Below are 15703 nucleotides of genomic sequence, written 5' to 3' on the forward strand. Positions count from 1 at the left end.
GACAGGACGAATGCAGCCTCGTCTTTCAGGGCAAATGCAGCCTCGTCTTTCAGGGCGAATGCAGCCTCGTCTTTCAGGGCGAATGCAGCCTCGTCTTTCAGGACGAATGCTGCCTCGTCTTTCAGGACTAATGCAGCCTCGTCTTTCAGGGCGAATGCTGCCTCGTCTTTCAGGACGAATGCAGCCTCGTCTTTCAGGGCGAATGCAGCCGCATCTTTCAGGGCGAATGCTGCCTCGTCTTGCAGGGCGCATGCCGCCTCGTCTTTCAGGGCGAATGCAGCCTTGTCTTTCAGGGCGCATGCTGCCTCATCTTTCAAGACTAATGCAGCCTCGTCTTTCAGGGCGAATGCTGCCTCGTCTTTCAGAACGAATGCAGCCTCGTCTTTCAGTGCGAATGCTGCCTCGTCTTTCAGGACGAATGCAGCCTCGTCTTTCAGGGCGAATGCAGCCTCGTCTTTCAGGGCGAATGCAGCCTCGTCTTTCAGGGCGAATGCTGCCTCTTCTTTCAGGATTAATGCAGCCTCGTCTTTCAGGGAGAATGCTGCCTCGTCTTTCAGGGAGAATGCTGCCTCGTCTTTCAGGACGAATGCAGCCTCGTCTTTCAGGGCGAATGCAGCCTCGTCTTTCGGGACGAATGCAGCCTCGTCTTTCGGGACGAGTGCAGCCTCGTCTTTCGGGGCGAGTGCAGCCTCGTCTTTCGGGGCGAGTGCAGCCTTGCTTTCGGGGCGAGTGCAGCCTCGTCTTTCGGGACGAGTGCAGCCTCGTCTTTCGGGACGAGGGCAGCCTCGTCTTTCGGGACGAGGGCAGCCTCGTCTTTCGGGACGAGGGCAGCCTCGTCTTTCGGGACGAGGGCAGCCTCGTCTTCCAGGATGATAGGACGATCGCGGCCTTGTCCTTTCAGGGCGACGCCACGTCTTATAAGATCTTTGTCAAGGATGACTTTAGTGATCACTTTTCTCCTGTTGAATTGTTTGAGGTTAACAGAAGGAGAGGATCCTAAGTTCTGTTGCTCCATGTTCCCCACCCTCTGAGTTTTCACGTGTTCATTAATGGAGCTTTAAGAATATTTTAATTTTTGTTTCTTAAAACAGAAACCTTTGATGACTAACAACAGTAGGAGCCAGACTTTGCTACTTCTGGCGAGCCTGGGAGAGGAGAGGAGCAGACCTTTGGTCCGTGTTTTTACTAAGGAAGGATGGATGCGAAATCTTTTTCCTTGTGAATCCTCCTTTGTTAGTTACTCCGATAAGACTTTTTTGCCTAACCGACTTTGCAACTTCAATGTCTCTCTTTTGGGAGAGGGAGTCTTTTGTCCGGTCCTGGACGTAAATGCTCTTTACGCCTTCGTTCAGAAGTCAAAGTTCTCCATGGATACATCGAATCTTTGGAGAAGAGGGGAGCAGACCTTTGGTCAGTACTTCTTCTGAAGGAGGATTACTTTTTCCTTTTATAGGGAAACCTCCTTTAGTTTTTAGCTACAACGATTCTCTCTCCCAGTTCTAAAGAGGAGTCTAAGTGGCAGGCTATGCAATCAAACTTTATCTGAGGTTTGTTTACAAGGAAGAACGGGTGTAGAATGGGTCAGTTTCGGGCGTGAGTTTTGGTCTCAGCTCCGCCCCTCTCATGTTCACGTAACTTTTGCTTTATGTAGCGGAATACTGCTCTCTGGAGAAATCAGAGCGTCCCTGTATCTGGATTTTTAGATAACGTTGAGCCTATCAAATAATTAGGTCTTCCTGTCAACAAGAAGGGTCTCTTCTGACACCAGGACGCTCAGCACCATGTCTTTTAGAACGTTCAGCGTCTCGCTCTGTTAACCTCTCGGCTCCACGTCTTACAGGACTTTTGGCACCACGTCTTACAGGACTATCGGCGCCACGTCTTACAGGACGATCGGCGCCTCGTCTTTCAGGACGCTCGACGTCGAAGTTCTGGCATGAGGCATGACTTTGAACATGAGAATCTAGGACTTTGTGATGACACTAGTCGAATCGTGTGTCGAGATCAAGGACGCCTTCGTTCTGATCTCTTGGATCTAGAAAGGAGGTTTGTTTTAGGGCAAGAAACATCGGGGCAAACATGCTCAGCAGGAAGAGACTTGTTTTTCCCTCAGAATGGTCTCTCAACCCGCAAGTCTGTCAGTCTCTGGATGTTGTGGGGCAGACCTGTAACACCTTTTTGCCTCCAACTGGAAGAAGAGGATCCCCTACTGCTGCTCCCTAGTCCCGGACGAGGAAGCTGTAGCAGTGGACTCCTTGATGGATTGGACGGGGGTGGACATGTTTGCGTTGCCCCCGTTCGAGATCATCAATCTGGTCTTCAGGAAATTCGCTCTCCTCGATTCGGGGCGAATGATCCTAGCGGCTCCATTCTGGCCTGCTAGGGAATGGTTTTCGGAAGTCATGGGCATGTTGACGGACTTCCCAAGAAGACTTTGGCAAGTCCAGATCTTCTCAAACAGCCCCACTTCGAGAGGTATCATCTTACCCCCCTTGCTCTCAACTGACTTCCTTCAGACTGACTAGAAGCTTGTCAGATCTCGAGGCTTTTCGGCACAAGCGACGAAATCTATCGCCAGAGCAAGGAGGATCTCTTCACAAAGAGTCTACCAATCTAGGTGGGAGACCTTTAGAGCTTGGTGCAGGCGGCACAAGTTTCCTCATCCACTACCTCTCTGAGCCAGATTGCAGACTACTTCTTGTACCTCAGACAGGATGCTAAGCTGGCTGTATCTACCATCAATGGATACAGCAGTATGCTCTCCGCCATCTTTAGGCATAGAGGCCTAGAGTTGTCCCAAAATCAAGGTTTGCAGGACCTCATTGGGTCTTTTCAGACGACATAATAGGTACTCTTAAACCTGGATGTGGTGTTTAAGTTTCTGTGCTCCAAGAATTTGAACCTATCTCGCTAGGCGATTGGGAAGAGGGTGAGCTTCAATTAGGATAGGGCAGTTTGTGCCTTAAGGTTCATCTTTCTCGTAAAGAGCGAGAACCCTTCGTAACGCTGTCCTACGACGTTTGATGTCATTAACCTCACGAACCTAGTGGGTCGAGAGAAGGAAAGACTCCTCTGCCCAGTTAGGTCCCTCAAAGTTTTTTTTTTGGCTCACACTATGAACGTGAGCTGTGCATCCAACTTGCTATGGTGTTTAGTGAAAGATCCGCCAAAAACCCCTGTCTAAGTATGCTTTGTCCTTTTTCCTGAGGGAGAAAATTAGGTAAGCCCACCTCTTATGTGAGGAGGAACACTTTGCCCTGTTGAAATTACGGGCTCACGAAGTGAGAGCCATTGCTACCTCTCTGGCATATCAGGAATATATGTTAGTTAGGCTATTCATGGATGCAATTTTCTGGAGGAGCAACTCTGTCTTCGCTTCTCATTAACTTAGAGAGGTGAGAGTAGACTTTGGCAAGTGCTATACCTTGGGCCCATACATAGCTGCGGTTTCTGTATTAGGCAAAGGAGTTAATAACCCCACTCAATCTTGGTTTATATGCATGTATGAGGGTTTGTGTTTTTATGATAGTCTGAGGACTGAGTCTTGTGGTGCGGTTCCCTCAGTCTAGATAGATAGTTTATGTCTATGTTGCAGGGTTAGGTGGTTAGTTTTAGTAAGGTTGCAGTTTTTATTATATGGGGCGAAGGTAGTTTCTGAAGTCTAGTCAGTTGTTGGTCTTATCCCTTTGACAGACTCGATTGAGTTTTTTTGCAGCATTGCAGGCTTACTCCTGGATCAACTCTCCTAAGGGAAAGCCACTCTAAAGGCTGTACCTTTGAATCAGCTATCTTAGCAGGCAAGGAATCAAGGTGTTTTTATCTTTTACAACTCTTTTGTTGTTTCCCCAACGATGTTTACTGTCTGTTTCCCTCCTCCAAATGTGTGAATCAGCTATATATATATAACTGCCAGGTAAGTACTATTCATAAAAATGGAGTTTTTATGATAAAACAAAGTTTTATGAATACTTACCTGGTAGTTTTATATATATATTCGAAGGCCCACCCACCTCCCCTCAGGAGACAGGTCGGGCATAGATGAACTGAAGTCTTGGACATGGGAATGATTCCTTGGACCACCCTGTGACGGGTGTTACCACCTACCTCCCAACCACCACAAGGCGGTTGCCTCGTTTTGAAAAATTCTATCGATTTAGAGATATCAGCTATATATACCGTATATATAATTGCCAGGTAAGTATTCATAAAACTTTGTTTAATCATAAAAACTCCATTTTTCGGTGACGCAGGTCCTGCAAGCTGGGTTGTGGAAGCGTCAGACCACCTTCACGGCCCACTACCTGCAAGACGTGACACGCAGGAGGCTCGATACGTTTTCTATCGGCCCTGTGGTGGCTGCACAACAGGTGGGCTAACCTCAGGCTCCTAATTGGACAAGTAGCAGAGGGTTGAGGGCATTGTTACCCGGTTTTAGTCTGTGTGAATGAAAAGATCTGTCTGGCCGTTTTCTTTTCTTCATCCTCTCCTCCTTGGAGAAAAACAGCATCCTGGGTCCTTTGCACAGCTGACCTCGAACCTCTGCAGGTAAGCCATGCTCCCTTGTGTTCCTAGTATTAGGTTGTAATACTGTCATGTCCCCATACCCTGACGAGGTGGTATTGGGTAGTCCTAGCCTAGATTTCCCTCTAAAGAACTCCAGGCCAACTTCCTAGGACATGTCACTGCTCACCTTCACACACGACTTACGTAGGCCGCGGCAGCTCCGCAGCTGTCTGCGAGGCGCAGGGGCCCCAACCCTTGAGTTTCCTTTATGGACTTGGGTTAGGAGCCCCCGGGCAAGCCAAAGCTAGTATGGCAGGGGTCTTACCTCCCTTCCTAAGGGTTGAGTCACCCCGTGTAAATAGCGTTGGTTTGTATTCAGTTACGGAACAAATGACAAATTCGTAGATAATTTGTATTTTTCCTTACTATACAAACCTTAGCTATTTACAGTTATGTGCCCGCCAGCCCTGTCCCCCAAGATAAGCCCTACCTCTAAGTAAAGTGAGTTAATTACCGGTGTGTGTGAGGGGGGAGGGGTAGCTAGCTACCCCCCCTACCCCCCCCCCCCCCCCCCGCTAACTAGCGGTGGGGTAGGAAACCCTCGTTAAAACTTTATGGCTTGTCATCGGCTGTCGCCAAAGTAATTACCCCATGTAAATAGCTAAGGTTTGTATCGTTAGGAAAAATACAAATTATCTACGAATTTCATTTTATTATGAAAATATCATTTTGACTCGTGAATTGGTGGTTCACTTTCCTGTGCCCGAATTTCCAACACCCCGATTTCTTAACCTCCTCTTTCCGAGAGGAAGGTGCTGTTCATTCTCCCAGGATTTGGGAATTCTGTGAAGTTTCCAGTATTCCGTTGTTGGAACCACTGTCTGTTGGCTTTAAGAGTTCCAGTCCAGACTGGTCAAGACCTGCTAGTTTAGAAAGCCCTATTTCTAACTCGGCATTGTCCATTTATCCTGATTATGACTTTCTCGGCTTTTTGCCACCCAATTGTGACGACAGACTGTTGCCTGAAAATCCTTCCTCTAGTGGATTTAGTCCCCCATGGACTAGGTCAAAAGGTCCAGTTCTCGATCTATAGTTCAGTTCAGCCTCGGGTCATGGAGTGGAGGCCTCCTCTCACTGATCAGAGGATACTACAGAGAGGGAACTGTTTTCCACTCCTGAGTCACCTCAGAACTCAAACCCTTTCCGATATTCTGATGGCAGATTGAAACACCGGTCGGAACTCGAGGCTGAAGTGGCATAGTCAGATGTGACTAACCAGAATGTGACTGCACTGTTTGGGTTGTCTGAAACAGAACTTTTCCCCGAGTCATCGCCTGATTTTTCAGGATTTTTTATTGTCCTCTTCTGAGTCTACAGATTCTTTCTCTGGTTCGCATGAGAGAATGTCGATAACCCGCAAATATCAACTGTTATGCGAGGTTATCGATCAATTAAAGACACCCCGTTTGTACCTGGAGAGTCACTGGCTTAGCCTGTCTCCTGTGCTGCGAGAATTTAATATGGGTCGCCTCGCAGATTGCTGAATCCCAGTGCATCTCCCAAGACAGAGTTTTGAGACTTGGAAGAACTATAAATCTCCCACTAAATTAATCACTGAACAGAATTTTTTTTTTTATATTATGTTTTTGTATAGTACATACATATACCAAGGCACTTCCCCCAATTTTGGGGGGTAGCCGACATCAAACAAATGAAACAAAAAAGGGGACTTTTCCTCTCTACGTTCCTCCCAGCCTGACAAGCGACTCAACCGAGTTCGGCTGGTACTGCTAGGGTGCCACAGTCCGCCCTCCCCCGTCATCCACCACAGATGAAGCTTCATAACGCTGAATCCCCTACTGCTGTTACCCCCGCGGTCATCCAAGGCACCGAAGGAAGCAGCAGGGCCTACCAGAAATGCGTCTCAATCGCTCGCCATTCATTCCTATTTCTAGTAAATTATTTATATTAGTCAGTTTTGATTCCCACATTGGGATAGTTAAAAGGCTATGGAACAGGACACCGTATGTGGGGAAAACTATTAGGTCACGGTTTGTGTAATAGTTTTATTCATTGTATTGTAAATTTCCCCTGACCATGACAAAGCTATATTAGATTCAGTAAAGTTTTTTTATTGTCCTGTAATAGTCGTAAATCAATAAGCTTTGTATTCTATGAGATTGATTTTAGACTACGATTAATGTCTTTTTTTTTTTCTTTTTCCTGTATGCCTGTAGTATTGTAATGTTTCCTGTAATAATTGTAATTTATTCTGTTTGTGTCATTTGGAGAATTGTTGGAAGGGATGGACGATTATCTAATTTTTAGTTTTTTAAGTAATCCCCATTGTGTCTTGATAGTTTATCATCTATTCCTATTGCATTTTGTTATATCAGGAAGCTGTCAAATGATGTACCTGATGTAATATGTATATTTGGATAATTGGATGAGGGACGGATGATGAATTAAATTTCTATTAGTTGATCACCCTTCCCCTGTATTGGAATTTTTTGTGTTAGGTAATACTGTATATGTTCACCTCAAATGTACATAGTTGATGTAGGCCGTTCTTGCCAGTTACGAGACATTTTTAGAACGTATTCCAGCTTTGCTGTTATCCTCCTGTGGTGAAGAACTCAGGTTATTATGGGTAGGATAAATACAAATAATTTTAAAAATTTGTCATATTTTATATATGGGAATAGTACTGTACAATATTACAATACTAAATTCTTTTAATGTTGTACAGGATAGCAAAATAACATGGATAGCCCAGGGACATCATATTACTTGTTGCGGTGGAGCGATCATGTTTCAAATTATGCTGAAATGTTTTTAACTCTGAGAGAACAGGTAAGTTTTCTCATTTAGTTAATGATTATTTTTTTTATAAATTATTGTTCCGACATAAATACAAACTCTCGTTCTTTACAAAGGAGATAGAAAATAGTGCAAGTTGAAACACGGCTATAAAGATATTTAATGTGGTGTCAACTGCCGGTCCTGTTGTTGCCACTGGATTGCAGGGAAACACTGACCCCCCTTACTCACAACAACCCTACTTTGATTTTAGCTGTGTTTGAGAGCAGACATTCTCTTTCATGCTGAGGAACTGGCTTTCCTAAAGAATATATTAATATTCTCCATTTCTTTTCTGGTGTTAGTAGTTAACCTTGAGGTTGCTGACATGTGGGTGTGTCCTGGCATAGCAGGCCGCTCTTGCAAGTTATGTCAATGTTGGAGATGGATCTTCTCCAACTTTGCCCTTTGTGCAAGAGTGTCCTCTTCACAAAGGCTTCTCCATGCTCTGAGTGTTGGGAGTGGCCATCCTTCCAGTGAGAGGGATATGGCAGGAGGAAAAAGTAGTCTAAAAGGGTGTAGGTAGTCGTCGACTTATGACTGTTCGACCACTTTTGCGGCTTGTTTTGGCGTCGTAAGTCTTTCAGAAATAGTGCACTAATAGAACAAATATTTCCTTACCAATAATATATTTTCTTTCATAAGAATGAACTAATATCTCTTAGGAGTTATTATTTTCTTTTATTGATAATATACAGTATCCAGTTATAAATTAGAAAAATAGTCATCTGTCGAGTTCACTTATATTCTTTCATTGGTAATATACAGAATCCATTTATGAATTAAAAAAAAAGTATGTCATTTGTAGAGTTGACATCCTGTGTCTGGTGATGTCATATTTCTGGCAGAAAACGAGAAAGCAAATAGTGATTTCCTTTCAGTATATTATCGATTAAAATTGGTATTCGAATTATCAAAATATCGAGTAAAGATACCAAGTATTTCGAAGGTCTGTATCGGTTGTTAAGAGTATTATTTGGCATAAACTTTCCTACACTTAGAACAGAATCTCATATTTTTAAACATTTAAACTTACCCGCTGGTTATATAACAATAGCTTTATTCTTCTGTCCGGCAGAAATTCAAAACTCGTGGCAATCGCATAGATATGCCAGGTGTACACTAGCGCCACCACGGTAGCTAGGCCGAACTATTCCATCCAGCACCAGATTTTCTTCTGCCGCCATTCTGGCAACATAGAAGGAATTCACTCGTGATTAACCTGGATTTTAGCAGTATATTGGTGATGTACTCTTATATACGGGTTTTGGCATTCGCTTATTTGGTTTTGTTTGATATTTGATCGCTATGTTATAGCTTAGAAGGTAGGATTAGAAATTTTTCAACCAATTTTAAACTAACGAAAGCATTATGGCGGTAGGTAAACACCCCGCCTCATCGATGACGTCACAGTCGTATGACGTAAGCTTGAGTATGACTTGCATTTTCTTTCTTTTTCTACAAAGAATGATAAGTTAATACTATCTTACAAAGTATTTAGTTATATAAATTAAAAGGATTATGTTGTTTTAAGAAAATTTTTGTCCTTTTGGTATGCTTTCTTTGGATAATCTTCGATCTGTTTTAAAAATTATCTAGCGTTCAGTTTATTTATGCTACGCAGTCCTCAGTCTATCGTTACAGTATTACTCTTTGTATCTATATTTATGAAAAGTACATTTTTCTTTAAGAACTAAAGTTTTTAAGTTGTATTAGATAAAAGGAATATGTTATTTTACAATTATATTGGTCCTTTTAGTATTTTTTCTTTAGCTAATCTGTTTACAGATTAAACAAAATTAGCGTTCAGTTATTTTTTATACGACATAGTATTCATGACAATCGATATAGTCTCACGATTCTTTGTATCGTTGTAAACTTGTTCGTTTTTGGAATACTAAATTTTTTCGTATTATATTCTTAAATGTTCCAATTGTTAAATGTGACTATTCGTCTTTTATTGGAACCCCTTAAGTAATAAGGGTTGGTTTAAATATATAGATATATTCTTTATTCCTATATCTATTCTTTTAGTATTTTAATATTTGTTATAAAATATTTTGTTACATTTTATATAGGATTCAGTGACTATTGCATTCTCATTCAAGCCCTTGACAGAATAGTAAGATCTCCCTCTACGGGCGTGTCTACTTTTGGTTTTATGCCAAAGAGTTTAAAAATGCAAATTTTTAGTGCTAAATTAGTGCAGTGAATTTTATTCAATACAGTGGAGGGTGCTTCTGTTCGGACCTGTTGTTTTCCTTGCCTTAGACCTCTTTCAAGTTCCCGGACCCATGGGAGAAGTAAAGTCGATCGGCGAAAGAAAGCGAGAGGCATTAGCCTGACGCCGAACATCTTGTAAGACCTGAACAGAAGTTCCCTCGAGCGTTCCTGTTGACGATTCCCAAAACGCTCGCCCTCGCAGTAGGTGAGGCGAGGTAAAAGTGTTTTCTAACATTGAGCGGCCAAGCGCGAGCGTCTTCCTTTCAGGCGCTCGACAAGCGCCAGGCAGCTGAACGTGATGGTGTGCACCAGACGACTGAGCTGATGGCACGTGCCAAGCAGCTGAGCATGATGGCGCTCGCCAGGTGGCTGAGCGTGACAACAACAGAGCGTTGGTCATCGAGAGTTCAGGCAGGCTAGCTACTAACGCTGCTGTAAGAGTTTGACTCGATGTTTGTAACTTAGTGCAACTTCTTGGTTTCTCTTGTTCGATGATCTACCGTTCTAGACGCGATCGGCATAGTTCCGAGCGTCTGAATCGCAAGCGTAATTGTTCTGAAAGTCACATGGCGCCGAGCGTCAAGAGCTTGCATGTCATCAAGCTTCACGCAGTTGAACTTGACGTCGAGCATCAAGCAGTTAATCATGACTCCGAACGCCAAGCAGTTGCGTGTCGTCGAGCATCAAGTAATTGAACATGACGTCGCGTGTCAAGCATAGCTTCAAGCGTCTTAATCGTGAATAGTATTGTTCCGAGAGTCACGTGACGCTGAATGCCAAGCAGTTGCTTGGCGTCTAGCTTCCAACAGTAGGACTTGATGTCTACATGACCATGAGCGTCTAGCGTTGGAATATTGTTACGCCAGGCGCTATATTAAGAAATATATATTAACTAGTAAGATATTGTGCTTGAACTAATTCTTGGTGTCTGTGGGAGAGTGAGAATTAAACCTCTAAAGCATTGAGGTCAGAATTCAGGACCTTAAGAAGTTGACTCCTAGGAAACAAGACATCTCTACCTAGGTTAGAGACTTGTAGGAGGAAGGGAGTGACTTTCAGAAACTCATTAGAGTTTTTTTTCTGAAGAGTTTCCATTTTATTTTGTACCTGCTGCTCCTCGTCCCGCCTTCAGAGTTTTTCGCTAAGGAAGACGTCGAAGGAGTCTCTTTATTATTTTTATTATTATTACTAGCCAAGCTACAACCCTAGTTGGAAAAGCAAGATGCTATAAGCCCAAGAGCTCCAGTAGGGAAAGATAGCTCAGTGAGGAAAGGAAATAAGGAAATAAATAAATGATGAGAATAAATTAACAATAAATCATTCTGAGAAAAGTAACAACGTCAAAAAGACAGGGCTGATAGGGCAGTGCAATAGCGCGTCCTCAATGCAGCATAGAGAACATAACTGCAGATGTTGGTGCAGCAGCACGTTTAGCTGTAACAGCAGGAAGTTCATTAGGGCTTTTGTGAGAGAAGGCAGTGTTCCTTTTTTGCTGTGTACGTCTTGTCAGGATGTCAGAAGTTGGCAAAGCTTTAGTTCAGACTGATACAGATCTTGTTCCTGAGTCTGGTGTTACGGTACAGGCACCGCCGCTTCCGCCAAACTGGTTTCCGTCTGCTGAAATGCGAAGCGTTATGTAAGCAATGAGGAAGGCGAGTTTGCGATCGAAGTTTTCTACACCGGTGTCACCTAATGTTGATCCTAATTGGACTCTGCTGCTAGCATGAAGCAGCGGCTCTCATCTTTTATGCAGTCTTATCAGCCTGCTGTTAGCAAAGCGATGGTTCGTCATGATTCTTATCAGGATGTGTTGTCGCACAGGCGGCCTACCAGCAAGCTAAATGTTGAACAGTGTGATAAGGCTTCTATATCCCATTGAGTGTCTGCTTCTCTTGATACCAGACATCAAGCGGCCAAGCGTGTCATAGGGCGTTTACCTTCCAAGCGCGGCGACGATCGCTAGGCAGCTAAGTGTGGCATTGGGTGTCAAGTTGAACGTGACGTTGGGCGTCAAGCTGAACGTGATGTTGGGCGTCAAGCTGAACGTGACGTTGGGCGTCAAGCTGAACGTGACGTTGGGCGTCAAGCTGAACGTGACGTTGGGCGTCAAGCTGAACGTGACGTTGGGCATCAAGCTCATGACGTCGAACGTCAAACAAACCGTGATGTCCAACGTCAGTCACATACTGTTCGAGCTACGTCCAGAGGACAAAAGTTCTCTATGGAGACTCAGAAGACTATGCTTGCAGCAGTAAAGAAGGTCCATTGGATGATCTCTTTAGATCTCCAGGATGCTTACTTCTACTTCCCCATCCATCGGAATTTCAAGCTACCGGAAGGTTCGTGTATAGGAGGAAGTTGTCCAGTTTTGAGTTCTTTGTTTCGGGCTAAGCACTACCCCTCAAATAAAGGGTGCGTTTGCGAGGACATATTGTTGTTTCTTGTCCTTAGACCTCTTCCAAGGAATGTCGATTTGAAACTTCTTCCAGCTCCCTTTTCCCGGAGAGAAGAAATATCGAACGATAAAGGAAACGAGAGGCTTTAGCTCCCGAGCGGTCGCCTACTCGAGCATACCTTTTGACGCCTCACAGGTCTCTCACCTTCATCATAGGAAAGGTGAGGTGAAAGTTTTTTCGTCATCTTCAGATGACTCAGCACCCAGACGAGGCTGGCATCAACTTCCCGACTTCTAAAGAGGAAGATGGACATGGTCAATCAGCGTCTTTTCTTGACACCGCAAGCTTCTGGTTGTAGTCTTTCGAACAGTTCTGAGCGTTTTTTCTTTTTACCGAAGAAAAACTCTCTGTTGCAGGACAGTCGTCTGAGCCTAGCATGGCTTCAGTTCATGCTCCTCCACCATCAAACAGGTTATCGTCCTCGGGACGCTCTGTGTGTTTTTAAGCGGTGTAGAAAGAGAGCTTGTGGTAGACGTGACGTCTCCTGTACCACAATAGTTTGACCCTATTTTTAATACACTACTAGATTTGCAACAGAAGTTCTCTTCGCTCATGCTAGTTTGTCGACCTGCATACAAGAGAGTAGCAGACCTGGATCTTGAGTGTCGGGTAACTTCACGCCTGGACACTAAGCGTAGTGAGCCTACTAGTCGAGATGTTCTTGATGACGAACGTCTTTACAACTCCCTAGCAAGGAGTCAAACAAACATACGTGACGTTGTACGTCCACCTTACAGGACGTCGAGCTTCCAGCGGAACAGGACGTCTTGTAAGGCGTGACGTCGAGCGTTTATCGAGACGCTACATTAATCATCAAGCACAATGCGACCCCGAGCGTCAAGCAGCTCGTGACATAGTCTTGTACACATTCCCATCATTCAAAGTGCTTAACAAGATGTTACAAAAGTTCGAAGTTCCCACCATTCAAAGTGCTTTACAAGGTGTTACAAAAGTTCGTGTCTCACGAGGGAACCAAGTTGACTTTAGTAGCTTTCTTCTGGCCGTCAAGAGGTTGGTTCACAGAGCTTCTGGAATGGATGGTGGACATTCCAAGAAGCCTGCCATTGAGAATAGATCTTCTCAAACAACCCCACTTGGCAAGAAATCATCTAAACCTCCAAGCTCTACGTCTGGCTGCCTTCAATCTATCGAAGAACTCCCTAGATCTGGAGGGTTTTCGAAGGAGGCAGCTAAGGCTGTCGCTAGTACAAGAAGGACTTTTACTATCAAGGTTTTACAGTCTTAAGTGGGAGGTTTTAGAGAGTGGTGTAGAGCTAAATCAGTTTCTTCATTCAGTACCTCTGTAACACCGATTGTCGATTTCTTCTTAAACCCTAGAAGAAAGAAAATTTTTTCCTCCTCGACCATCAAGGGGTACAGGAGTATGCTGGCAGCTGTCTTCGGACACAGGAATTTAGATCTCAAATAATAAAGAGCTTCAAGATCTTCTCAGATCTTTTGAGACTGTTAAGAAGCGTCGATAAGATTCACCAGCCTGGAATTTAGATATTGTTTTTAAAATTCCTCATGAGTGACAGATTCGATCCTTTACACTCGGCTTCTTTTAAAAATCTGACCTTGAAGAATCTTTTCTTAGTATGTCTGACAACAGCTAAGAGAGTCGGTGAAGTTCACGTTTTTAGCAAGAATATTGGCTTCAGAAACGGAAAAGCCATATGCTCCTTGCAACTTGGATTCCTGGCCAAAAACGAACGTCCTTCTCATCCATGGCCTAAATCTTTCGAGATTACTATTCTCTCTGATATGGTGAGTGAAGAGTGGAAGAAAGTTCTTTGTCCTGTTTGAGCACTGAAGTTTTATCTGAACAGGACTAAAGATTTAAGAGGCAATTCAGAGGCTCTTTGGTGTGCAGTCAAGAAGTCTGTCCTACCGGTGTCTAAAAACACCCTATCACTTTTTATAAGACTTAATTAGGAGGAGTAAACCTGTATTCGCCTCGCATTACTTATAACGTATCCAGACTCTGTATGAGGACTGCTACACTTTGGGAACATTCGTAGCAACGAGTGCAGTAGTAGGTGAAGGATCTACCACTATGTTTCCCCTAATCCCTAGTACCCTTGTTCATCTCTTGGAACTTATATATTTTTATGATCGCTCGTGAAGATTGGTCGACAATCTTCCGCAATCTTTGATTTAGTCAGGTGGTCATTTTGTTCCTTGAGAGCGCCCAGAACAAGATTATTAGTTGAGGTCCTGTCAACATAGAGGTTATTACCCGTTTGACAGCCCAAGGCGACTTCTCAAGTTTAGTAGACTCTTCTCGTCGCTTAGCTATGGAAGGACAAAGGTCCTATGGTCCATGTCTGAGTTTGACCATCTACTCAAAGGCATCTGTAGGGCATTTGAAGTATTCAACTTCCTTGATTGGTCTCTGGACGCCTTGGGGAAGAAAGTTTCGGCAATAAAGGATTCTGAAACTGCGAACTTTATACATGTAATGTCTTGCATGGATAAAGCTGTTAGAGATGGCTCGAATGAGCTAGCAGCCCTGTTTACAGCCGGAGTCGTTAAGAAGAGGTCAACTATGTGCTCTTTTCTCTCCATAGGAGTTAACCCTTTTCAGAGGTCAGAATTGCTTTATGCACCTCTTTCTCCTTCTCTATTCCCGCAGGAGACAGTAAAGGAGGCTGCTGCTGCCCTAACACAAAAAGCTACTCACGACTTAGTCTCCAAAACAGCTAGAAAGGTTCTTCCATCTTCATTCTCTGCCCGTAGACCGAAGGAGGATTCTTTCTTCCCTCAAGCATCACAGTTTTTTTGTGGAAGGTCGGTCAGTAGGGGTAGCTTCAGACCCGATGGTAGAAGGACCAGAAGGAGAGGTTCTAGGTCGGGCCAAAGCAGAGTCTGACTGCCTTCGCCTTCAGACAGCAGTGGGGGCCAGGCTAAACAACTTTTGGCAAGCCTGGGAGAGAAGGGGAGCGGATCCTTGGTCCGTTCTAGTGTTAAAGGAGGGTTACAAGATCCCGTTTATCTCGAAACCTCCGTTAGTTATAGACCCTATGGATCTCTCTCCCAAATGCAAGGAGGAATCGAAGAAGCAGGCCATGCAGCTTCAAATGTCTCTCTTGCTAGAGAAGAAGGCAATAGAGAGGGTACGGGACTTAAAATCACCAGGGTTTTACAACAGACTGTTCCTGGATCCCAAGAACTCGGGAGAATGGAGACCAGTCCTGGACGTAAGTGCCCTCAACAGCTATGTCCAGAAGACAAAGTTTTCTATGGAATCTCAGAAGACTGTGCTTGCAGCAGTAAGGAAGGGCGACTGGATGTTCTCATTGGACCTTCAGGAGGCTTATTTTCATGTCCCGATCCATCCGAGTTGCAAACGTTACCTGAGGTTCGTGTACAGGAAGGAGGTCTTCCAGTTTCGGGCCTTGTGTTTCGGCCTCAGCACCGCCCCTCTAGTCTTCACAAAGATAATGTTGAATGTGGCGAGCATGCTCCATTCAAGAGGCATCAGAGCCTCCTTGTACTTGGACGATTGGCTAATAAGAGCTCCCTCCCTCAATCGCTGTCTGAAGGATTTGCGTCTGACAATGAGTCGGTCAGAAGAACTAGGACTTCTGGTGAATTCAGAGAAGTCCCAATTGATCCCATCCCAGAAGATTCTATATTTAGGGATGGAGATTCAGAGTCAA

The 15703-nt window shown here is 44.2% G+C and overlaps 1 protein-coding gene across 6 annotated transcripts in view; it reads left to right on the forward strand.

The window, feature by feature from the left end:
- The window catches only part of LOC137634686 (protein abrupt-like), a 310294-nt gene that overhangs the window by 42859 nt on the left and 251732 nt on the right, over positions 1-15703 (forward strand). For all 6 annotated transcript variants that reach the window (XM_068367165.1, XM_068367169.1, XM_068367170.1 and 3 more), the window contains exon 2: positions 7253-7356. In XM_068367165.1, coding sequence (XP_068223266.1) covers positions 7267-7356 — 90 coding nt within the window. In that variant the 5' untranslated portion in view covers positions 7253-7266. The remainder of the gene's footprint in view (positions 1-7252; positions 7357-15703) is intronic.

This window comes from Palaemon carinicauda, chromosome 45 (assembly GCF_036898095.1).
Source record: "Palaemon carinicauda isolate YSFRI2023 chromosome 45, ASM3689809v2, whole genome shotgun sequence".
In the NCBI taxonomy this organism is placed as follows: Eukaryota; Metazoa; Arthropoda; class Malacostraca; order Decapoda; family Palaemonidae; genus Palaemon; species Palaemon carinicauda.